We start from the raw sequence: 10,594 nt of genomic DNA, 5'->3' as shown, positions 1-10,594 counted from the left end.
CCTGTTTCATGACATCTACTTTGTAGCCATGGGATCTGAAGGGTTACTGGTATCTAGAGGGAGATGGGCCCTTCTGTTGAGTATTGGTCATTATGTGTTGAGATCTTGATTTAGGCCCTTAGACAGTAAGGTTTTAGAATAGATAGAAATGTCACGTGTAGTTTTTAGTTCTAGATTGGTTAGCTTGATAGAAATTTAGAATATGCCAATTTTGTAACAGTATGTATTTAATTTCATTTTAGCCTACATATATTCAATTTTAAATTTATGATATAAGATATAAGGGGGCAAATGGCTTTTCCGTAGTATTATAGTCCATATTAGCATCCTGCAGTATATACAAGAGGGTTCCTTTTAAATTGTTTTTAAGATTATAAAGTGGGGATTACTATGCCCCTAATAGTGGCTATACTGTAGACCACTACCAAGTGGGGTATCCACTTGATACGTTGCTACAGTATTTATGAGCCCAGAACACTTATGCTTGGTTTAAGCAGTTGATCTTTGCTTTTTATAGAAAGTTTTTAATAGTTTTTATTACTTCATTTTATTTAACATTTTTTTTCTACTAATCTATGGATGGTCACTTCTGTGGACCATACTGATTGCCATTGGGCCTTTTCCCTATACTCTCTGTATGTGTTTGCGTGCCTCAACTGCTTTGCAGCATCTAGCCCCTTCCTTTTTAGTTGAGTGTATGTTGTACTTCAGCATTTGGCCAGTGGAGGGGGTAGTCCGGAGCAGGCAATGAGTGTGGGTGTGTGCATTTGGCATTATGCATACACGTCAATACACACCAATGTACTGCTCGGGCAGATGTAACCTCATCAGCGGCCAGAAGTAGCGGGTGGAATGCAATCACTCCTGCACTTCCTGGCCACATCTACTGCGCACGCAGCCTCATCATTTGCACGTGCGGATACGGAAGTGACGCCAAGGTTGACCGGAAGTCGCGGGTGCAACGCAGGTATACCCGCACTTCCTGGTTATCTGAGCGGCGTGCATTCCACCCATCAGGGGCAGCATCTGGAGGCTTCATGGTGCCTAGTATGGTTCACCCTAACTCTTTCCTACTCCCCTATAGCATGGGACAAGGGTGGAGGGGGCGCAGGTAAGATGAGCCTGATCACTTCCCCATGGGAGGTTGCATTGTCTTCCCATGTACACTTTCTCCTTTGGTCAGAATGCTGTATTGTATATTATTAATCTTATTATCTGGTTAAGTATATGGGGGCATCGTTTACTATGAAGCCCCTAATGGTTATGCATATGATTGTTCGGGTGGAGCCAGGGAGGGCCAGTCAATGTGGGTGGGCGTGACATATGTGGGTGGGTGTTGACGGTGATTGGGGTGCGCAAACATATATAGAGGTCACTGCGAGAGAGTAGCCCGCTTAGGCTCTGAAGAATAGGGGTTCTCCCCTAAAACGCGTCAGCCATTTTGAGGTATCGTTTGATCCACTCGAAGTCAGATCCTGGCTTGTCGGTGTTCAGAACAGCAAATCTGCTCAATTGTCAATGCCTTTTACTAATGCTTGTTTGTGAGTATACATTTTGCTGTTTTTATGCTTTAATAAAGCTTTACCAGTGGTAATTCACTAGGTCGGTGCGCCCTCCTTTTTTCTTTTTCCCTTTTAAAGGTTGCCATACAACCCCTAAAGTTGAAACTATATTATATTGAGGCCCACCTAATCTTTCCAAAACACCTGTATCCAGTCTGGCAGGCCCTTGCACTACATCGTTCATACCTCCCAACTTTCTGAGGTGGGAACTAGGGACACTAATTAGCAAAAGTATGTAAGCATAGGATACACCCCCTGTCACGCCCCCTTAAAGCTGAATTATACCAAAAAATGATTAGACAACCCACAAGTGCTTTTTTTTTTTTTTTTTTTTTTTAGCTCTATTCCTTTAGAGTGCTTTCACACTCGCAGCGCCCGGGCGTCAGCGGCGCTATTTTTAGCACCGCTTTACTGACGCTTTTAACCCCCGCTAGCAGCCGAAAAAGGGTTCAATCCGCCCGCAAAACGATGTTGCAGCGGTGCTTTGCCGGCAGTATGGCAGCGCTGCCCCATTGATTTCAATGGGCAGGTGCGGTGGAGGAGCTCCTCCACCGTTGCAAAGAAGCTGCAGGCAGGACTTTTTGTGATGCCCTGTCAGCGCATCGCCCCAGTGTGAAAGCTCTCGAGCTTTCACACTGGGATTGCAGCTGAGGCTTTTTTCAGGCGCTATTTTTAGCGCTAAAGCGCCTGAAAAACGCCTCAGAAATTGGATGAAGGTTATATCACTGGGAAACACTATTTGAAAGATAAATAGAGCATTTTATATACAGCTTTATAGATCAGATCAAAATGAGGAAGAAAGAGGGACAGATGGACTTTGTTCCAAATCAGGGACAGTACCTCCAAATCAGGGACAGTTGGGAGCTATGAATCATTGATGGCAGCGCTAAAGAAGATTGTACAATCAGATGATATAGTTTATGGTCTTAAAGCTTGATAGCAAAAACCCTCTCACAAAGCTTAAAAAAATACCTATAAATTGCCCAAAAAAATCTACAAAATTGGTAGGTGTATGTTTTGCTCAGGTGTGAAAGAATGCTTATGTTACCTTTTCACTTATACTTTACTGTCACCAAATATCACAGCTCTACGACTTGTATACATTGCTCTGAAGTACCTAGTTGTAATCAGAGTACTATTCTTTTATAGCACCCCCATTGTAACGTCATTTCCGCCGCACTTCACCATTATCCCACAACGCTATAGAACCCTCTGTACGTCCTTCCTATAACCAGCAACCACCGCGGCCCTCTATGACTGCGCGTATTTCATTTTCTGCCGCCTCCTTTTGTAGACTCGACCAATCACGTGTGACCGACAGGTCCCTAAACGAATCGGCGCTAAACCAGATTGTGGCGGTGCCTATCAGCTTGTGGCAGGCGTGTCCAAGTGTCGCTTCTGGGAAAGGTTGTTAGTTTCAGTTTTGGGTAGAAGAAGGCAGGTACACGGGAATCAAAATGGTGAGTGATGCGTTTGTGTGTAGGGGGTTACATTGCAATGTGACTGGGGGCTGTGGCGTATGGGAGTTAGGCTAGCAGAGACTGCATTTTTTTAAGCACAACATAAGTCGCACCACTCTATAGGTGTATGAGGTCTAAGTATTTCCAGGTCTGAAAAAAAGTTGGAGTCCGTTTTATGTTTTTCAGACTTGGGGCTCATTCATGTGGCATGCTTGTATTTTCTGCATGAAAGGTTTTTGCTGGCAGAGCTAGACGCTCCTGCGTAAAATACGTGTCTAAAGTACTCACGTCTTTGCATGTATAAGCTGCTCACATTTTTGTATGTAGATGCAGCTGAGTGTATAGGCTCATTGGTTAGTGCTGTGTTTAAATCTGTAGAAAACTATCTGCATCCAAATACAGCAGTTTTTCTGTTTATGTGAATGAACCCATTGCTTGCCCAAAGACCTAACATGGGTCTGTTTAGCTCAGTGAGAATTTTTTTTTTTGAAAAGAAGTAGGTCTCACGTCATACTCATTCTGCTCTGTTCATGGATCTCCTGATCACAATAGTGGAAAACTTCCGCTTTAAGGAGTCCTAACCCCATGGAATGTCCTCCCCTCGTCTTCTTTTTTTTTTTTTTTTTTTTTTTTTTTTTTTTTTTTTTTTTTTTTTTGAGGGGGTGGGTACCTATTTTTGAGAGGTACCCAGCTCTCATTTCTGCTTGCGACGACTGCTCCCCCCCCCTCCCTGCAATCTTCTGGGACGGGTCGCAGGTCCCAGAAGATTGCACGGCCATTCAGGACAAGCTGTCACAGCTGGGTGCCCACACTAGTGATGCCCGGCGCCAGGGAGAGAACCGAGGCTTCGGGTGGCCGCATCACTGGACAGTGGGACAGGTGAGTGTGTGTTTATCAAAAGTCAGCTGGTGATTTTTTTTTTTTTAAGGCTGCTTTCACATGCGGACGGGCATTAGCGGTTTACCTCTGTTATAGCGGTGCTTTTCAGCCATTAGCGGGATGCTTTTAACCCCAGCTAGCGGCTGAAGAAAGGGTTAAAACCACCGCTGCCGAATCGATTTGCAGGCACTTCAGTAGCGGTGCCCATTGATTTCAATAGCAAGGGTGGTGCAGGAGCGGTGTATACACCGCTCCTGCACCACCCTAAAGATGCTGCTTGCAGGACTTTTTTTTTTCCTCATCCTGCAAGTGCACTGCCCCAATGTGAAGCACTGGGGCTGCAGAAAGCAGGCGCTTTTCAGGTTTTTAACGCAAAAAACGCCTGTAAAATGCTTCAGTGTGAAAGTAGCCTTAATACAAAAACAAGTGGAACTCCGCTTTGAAAGATAAGTTCCCCTTTGTTCCTTTTTTTTTTTTTCCCTCTAAATTCCAGCTCCCTATGCACCAATATAGCATTCATGTACTTCTTTTGCAAAAATATTTTTGATTCATAGTACTATAGAGTTTGTATCTAATTTTTATTTTCTTCTACTTTTATTTAGTCTATTATGACCTATAATGGAGGGGCCGTCATGGCCATGAAAGGAAAAAGCTGTGTTGCTATAGCTGCTGATAAACGCTTTGGAATTCAAGCTCAGATGGTGACAACAGACTTCCAGAAGATCTTTCCCATGGGGGATCGATTGTATATTGGACTGGCTGGCTTAGCAACTGATGTGCAGACAGTGTAAGGGTTTTGCTGGCAACTGAAAACAGATATCATACTAGAGCATAATAGAACGTTCTTTGGTCTAACATTGTAATACATTACATATTTCAAATTAGCATTGCCCACCATCACAAAAATGAGATCCCTCAAGGGCCAGGTCACTGACCAGTGATGTATGTGTGTGGTGCTTGAAAAATGATTTAATGCAGCTTTCATTATATGTGGTCAGTATGGAAACCTGCCTAGATAATTAATTCAAATTATGTCCTACTGGATGGGCTGTCTTGTAAATCTAAATGAGACGACCCAATTTTTAAGGTGTGTGCTTAAAGTGGTATTGCACCCAAAAAATTATCCCAAAAGGGGGGGGGGGGGTTGCTGTAACTGACTATAAAATTTTAGCTGGAGTTCAGATGCAATTTGTTATAACACTTCTCCTCTCCCCCCGACCCCCCCCCCCCCCCCCAGACTTGCAATGCTGCTGTCCAAATCTGCCCGCTGTGCTTGCTCCTGCATCCAGAGGGGTGTCTGTATAATGCAGAAGGTATGTTACTGACCAGATCTTAATCGGGAGGAAAGTAGATGTGAAAAAGCCTTAAAAAAAAAAAAATGAATGTAGCTAATGATTGGTTAGCTGCAATATAGTACATTTTTTGGTTTTGGATTTAATATCGCTTTGATTTTAGATTTGAATGAATTGGGCCCAAAATCAGTTACATTTTATCATGTTAAAGTAGAAGTAAACCCTCAGCCCACAGTTTGGATGCACCCCTTGTCTTGTCTTTACTTGCCCTTGGGTAATAAATGCCCCCTCTGAAACAAATGATGTGGCACCGTGCTTGCCACTGATAATCCCGACAAAGGGACACTCCTTCCTGCCACTAACCAAGGTGCACTCCTTCCTGCCACTAACCAAGGTGCACTCATCCCTCCTGCTGACACTAGTGATTGGGCACTATAGTTGTAATGCGCCTTATTTGCGGTGTACTACAGTTGGAGCAGTCTTGAACAGTGGTCATGAGAATTTATGAATCCACATTACCCATCCATGTAATAGAGACTTTAGTTACAATATGCCAAATATCCTGTCTGTTAAAACTGTATGTATTTATTTTTGTAGAGCACAGCGTCTGAAGTTCAGATTAAATCTTTATGAGCTGAAAGAAGGTCGCCATATAAAACCCAAAACTTTTAAAAGCATGGTGGCTAACTTGCTATATGAGAGAAGGTAAGAGATGCATGAGTATTTAAACTATATTTGAAGACTGTCCGAATGGCAGTGGCTGGTGTAATTGGGATCACTGGAAAGCACCTGTTGCTTGACTGAGCTGCATTTCTGGTTTCAAGGCAGTGATTTAGACCCCTTTCACACTGAGGCGGTTTTCAAGCACTTTAGCGCTAAAAATGGCACCTGAAAACTGCCTCCCATTCATTTGAGCAGGTGCTTTCACACCACACAGGGGCGATGCGCTTGTGGGACGTTAGAAAAAGTCCTGTAAGCATCATCTTTGGAGCGCTATAAATAGCGCTTCAAAAATGCCCCTGTCAAAGTGCCTTTAAAAGCGTTTTGAAAGCGCGGAAAAACGTTTTTCCCTCTTTCGTCTTTCAGGACAGCACACTTGAGAGACCTCAGCTCCTCCCTTCTCAGGAAACACCGCCTCCACCAGAGATTTAAGCCACACCATCCCTCCAATCCTTCAGTTTTGGTGTTTCCTCCAACAGGGAGACACTGCTAGGAACCAAGGGCCAGTTACAGCTGGGGAGGCAGAGGCCGGTGATTTCTGGAAGGAGGGACAGAGGCCTCTCAAGCACTGCAGCTGGGCTGGGGAGCCCGTTCTCTGCACAGTGCGATCCCGCATCCTGTCCTCTCTTGAGAAAGTTGCAGGCCAGGGTGCTCGCCTTACCGGTACCTTTGGGTAAAGGTGGATAGTGCGGCATTCCCCTCGGTCAGCATGGAGCTTAAGCTGGGCCGGATGGCAGGTGACCTCAGTTCCGGCGAGGTGAGCACTTCTGCTTGACCCAAGGTTTTCAGTTCCAGCCGCGGGATGTAAAGCGAGCGGCGTGGAGGCTGGTGAATGCTCCATTTGGTTGTAGTGACAGCATTAGGAGCAGCTAAGGCGGACCACACTGCTTTCTGTCTGGAAGGGGTGTCGGAGACAGACGCTTCCCGATCTGTGCCGGGTGACTCCAACACCAGCCACTCTAAGATAAGTGGAACCCTGGGGTGGTGTTCCCTTACGGTCTTCCCGTTTAGCTCCACGGGTGAGTCCCCCTCTTGGTGGTCAGAGGGGAGGAGGTGTATTTCTGGGACCCTGGTGGGGGTCGGTCCTGGGGAGGGTACACTCCCGGTGTCAGTTTGGTGTTTTATTTTTGCGTTGGCATATTCTGATGGCTGTGTTTGGAGTTTTGTTTTTCTTTTTTGTCGTTTCAGAAATCTACTGAAAAGTCTAAGCCCCCACACAATCCCAAAAGGAAGTGCCCTTCATGTAGAAGTACTTTGGGAGATTCCTGGGTAAAGTTTTGTGTAGGGATTGCATAGAGGGTTTAGTTAAAGAACATTCGGTAGAACAAAGTTCTGACTTGGCTGCATCTGTTAAGGAGCTTTCCAGCACTTTTCAGTCTTTTAAAACGTTGTTCGCAAGTTTTCAACACTCACAACCCCCAGCCTATCCTCTGCTAGCGCAGAAAGATGTCGCACCTGTCAACCTCCGTCACAAGGTCCCTCTATCAGTGGAGGGTTACCTGAGGGCATTAGAGGATGATCCTGACAGTGCATCCTCAGACTCCTCAAGGGAGTCAGATGGAGAGAAAATGGATGGTAAATCCACCAAAACCTCCCGATTTATAAACCCTCCTTAGAGGAAGTGGAAGAGCTCTTGGGAGCCATTCACACCACTCTAGGTATCCAAGAGGAGAAAAAAAACGCTGTCACTCCATGATCAAATGTACGAAGGTCTTGGAGAACAGAAGAGAAGGGTTTTTCCAGTACTTGAGGTCCTGGTTGAGGCCGTCAAGAAAGAATGGCGAGATCCAGAGAGGAAACCCTTTTTTCCAGGGCACTAAAATGCAGATTCTCCTTTTCAGAGGATGAAGCGGCTGTCTGGAATAAGTCACCAAGGCTGGATGCAGCTTTTTCTCAAGTGTCCAGAAAGACTGATTTAGCTTTTGAAGATATGGGGGTATTAGCAGACCCCATTGACAAGAGGATGGATTGCCTTCTCAAGAAGACTTGGGATTGCTCCTTGGGGAATCTTAAGCCTGCCATGGCAGTCACAGTGGTGGCGCGTAACATGGAACACTGTCTAACACATATAAAAGCTCATATCGAGGCAGGAACTGCAAAGGAGTCAATTCTCTCCTCCTTCCCCATGCTTTTAAAAGGGGTCGGTTACATTGCGGATGCCTCAGCGGAGTCGGTCCGCATGTCTGCTAGATCCTCCGCCCTGGCCAATTCGCCAGGAGAGCTCTATGGTTGAAAACCTGGCAAGGGGACAATGCGTCAAATATGATAAAGGCCTTTCCCTTAAAGAAAAAACCGGGGGAACAGTCTAAAAAGAAGACTCATCCTCAAAAGAAGTTTAGTTTTCCGAGGACGGAGTCTCAGAAATAAGTCTGGTCCAACAAGGGCAGGGGGCGTGGGGGAGAAGTTTTTCGCCCTCCTGAACAGCCCCGAAAGTGCCAATGACAAGTTAATCCTGGTGGGGGGAAGACTGGGGGCCTTCATCCCACAATGGGAATCAGTCAACCTCCAATCAGTATATCCTAGGTATTGTGAGGAGAGGATACAGACTGGAATTCTCAAGCCCCCCCCCCCCACACACACAGGCTTCTAGTTACAAACCTGCCAAAGTGTGCGGAAAAGGCGACGGCACTACTTTCTTCTCTGGAGGAATTGGAGCAGCAGGAAGTAGTCTCGCGGGTCCAGGGGTGGATCCAGAGCCTAGTCTCGGGAGGGGCACTGCCAGAAAATACGTTTTTTGGGGGTAAATTTAACGGGGAAATGACTGGTGTTAGCGCTTCAATCATCACGGCACCATGGTTGTTATGGTATCAGGATGATTGAAACGCATTATTACTATTATTACATTGTTGTAAAAAATGAAATGGTTCAACTCACCATAGAATTAGTGGGAGCCCCGAGTGTGTTCACTTGCCACTGTCACTTGCCACGTCCCATGCCACACGTTGGGGATTGTCACTTGCCTGCTATAATTGTCTCTTGCTGTGTCCCAGAGTCAGGCTTATTCAACTGGTGACCCCACCCCCATGTCCAAATCATGCTCTGATTGGCTGCATGCTGCCCCCCTTGTGCCCAGATCGCGCTCTGATTGGCTGGCCGCTGCCCCCTGTGACAGTGAATGAACTCATCTCCCAGAACAGCGCTGAACGCAAGCCACGCCCGCCCTTTCGACAAGCACCACCTACCCGAGCCGCCACGGGCTGAGCGCTGCGTGTCGGCCCCGCCCCTCCCAGCCTGCGCTGACTTCAGTTCTGGGCAGGGAGGAATGGGCTGGCTACTGCCGCTGGGAGAGCGGAGAGAGAGCAGAGCGCACAAAGGGCTCATCCTGAGCGGACGTGTCAGCGCTGCATCCCGCCCCAGGGGCAGCAGAGAGATGATGTAATCTCTCTGCTGCCGCGGCTGCCTGCACACTGCACAGTGAGGGCGGAACTGCAGGGATGCAGGGCGGGCGCTGGGCGGTGAGAGATGATATCTCTCTGCTCCCTCGCCCTCCGGCTCCCTAATTGGCCAGCAGCCGCTCACACACTGTCACTGAGCTGCGCACAGCTGCTCACCAACGGAGCCGCCCGTGCTCGGAGCCACCTGCCGGCTCTCACCCGCAGCGACGCCTGCCCGCCCACTCACTCACATTCTCGGAGGGGGCAAATGCCCTGTTGCGCCCCCCCCCCCCCCCCCTGGATCCGCCCCTGTGCGGGTCCCACCTAGGGAGGTAGGCAGAGGGTTCTATTCTCACGTCTTTGTGGTTCAGAAACCCTCGGTAGTTCAGGCTCATCCTGTACCTGAAGCCTCTCAATCGATCAATCACTTACAGAAGATTTCGCATGAATTCAATCTTCTCGGTGAAGACACTGCTTCCTCCGGATTGCTACATGGCATCCATAGACTTAAGGGACGCCTATCTGCACATTCCGATTGCAGAGAGTAGTCAAAGATTTCTCAGACTGGCAGTAAAGTCCGGGGAGAAAACAATACATCTACAGTTTCAGGCTCTCCCCTTTGTGCTTTCTCCCCGCCGCCGCGCCCCCCCATACCTGGACGACCTGCTCCTGTTTGCTCCTTCACCGGAGCAGTTGGTCCAGGATTTGCAGGTGGCAAAGAGTGTGTTGGAGCATCTGGGATGTCTCCTAAATCCAACCTAGTCCCATCCCAGAAAGTTACCTTCCTAGGTTACATCCTGGCTTCAACCCAGCCGAGGGTCTTCCTCCCACAGAGGAAAATTTTGAAGGTAGACTTGGCTCTGGCAGTTCTACAAAGAAATCAATCAATCTCAATAAGAAAGGCCATGTCAGCCTTAGGGCTGCTGGCGGCTATCCTTCCAGCTGTAAAGTGGGCAGGGTTACATTTCCGCCCTTTGCAGTGGTTCATTCTGGAAGTTTGGGACCACACCCAAAGGTCCTTGAATTCTACGGTTCTCATACCGGTACGGGTGAAGAGATCCCTGTGGTGGTGGAGGAAGGCAGCAAATCTGTCCCAGGGTCTGGAATGGGTACTGCCAATGTCCAAGGTCATCACAACGGACGCAAGCGGCACAGGGTGGGGAGCACACCTGGGTGTGAGTCTGACGCAAGGATCCTGGGGAGTCGAGGACGCGGGAAGTCCTCGAACTGGAGAGAGCTGAAAGCAATTTCTCTGGCTCTCAGAACCTTTCAGCAGGAGCTCCAGTGACATCACCTTCAGGTCCGCT

General features: G+C 47.5%; 1 protein-coding gene across 1 annotated transcript in view; it reads left to right on the top strand.

The window, feature by feature from the left end:
• The first annotated feature begins 2,864 nt into the window (after nucleotides 1-2,864).
• PSMB3 (proteasome 20S subunit beta 3) overlaps nucleotides 2,865-10,594 on the top strand; it is a 66,347-nt gene continuing 58,617 nt past the window's right edge. Inside the window, exons 1-3 of the mRNA XM_073608315.1 lie at nucleotides 2,865-3,022; nucleotides 4,504-4,688; nucleotides 5,791-5,898. Coding sequence (XP_073464416.1) covers nucleotides 3,020-3,022; nucleotides 4,504-4,688; nucleotides 5,791-5,898 — 296 coding nt within the window. The 5' untranslated portion in view covers nucleotides 2,865-3,019. The remainder of the gene's footprint in view (nucleotides 3,023-4,503; nucleotides 4,689-5,790; nucleotides 5,899-10,594) is intronic.

The sequence above is a fragment of the Aquarana catesbeiana genome, linkage group LG12 (assembly GCF_042186555.1).
Source record: "Aquarana catesbeiana isolate 2022-GZ linkage group LG12, ASM4218655v1, whole genome shotgun sequence".
Lineage (NCBI taxonomy): Eukaryota > Metazoa > Chordata > Amphibia > Anura > Ranidae > Aquarana > Aquarana catesbeiana.
The sequence above is the reverse complement of the archived record's forward strand: the minus strand, read 5'-3'. Positions and strand labels throughout refer to the sequence as shown.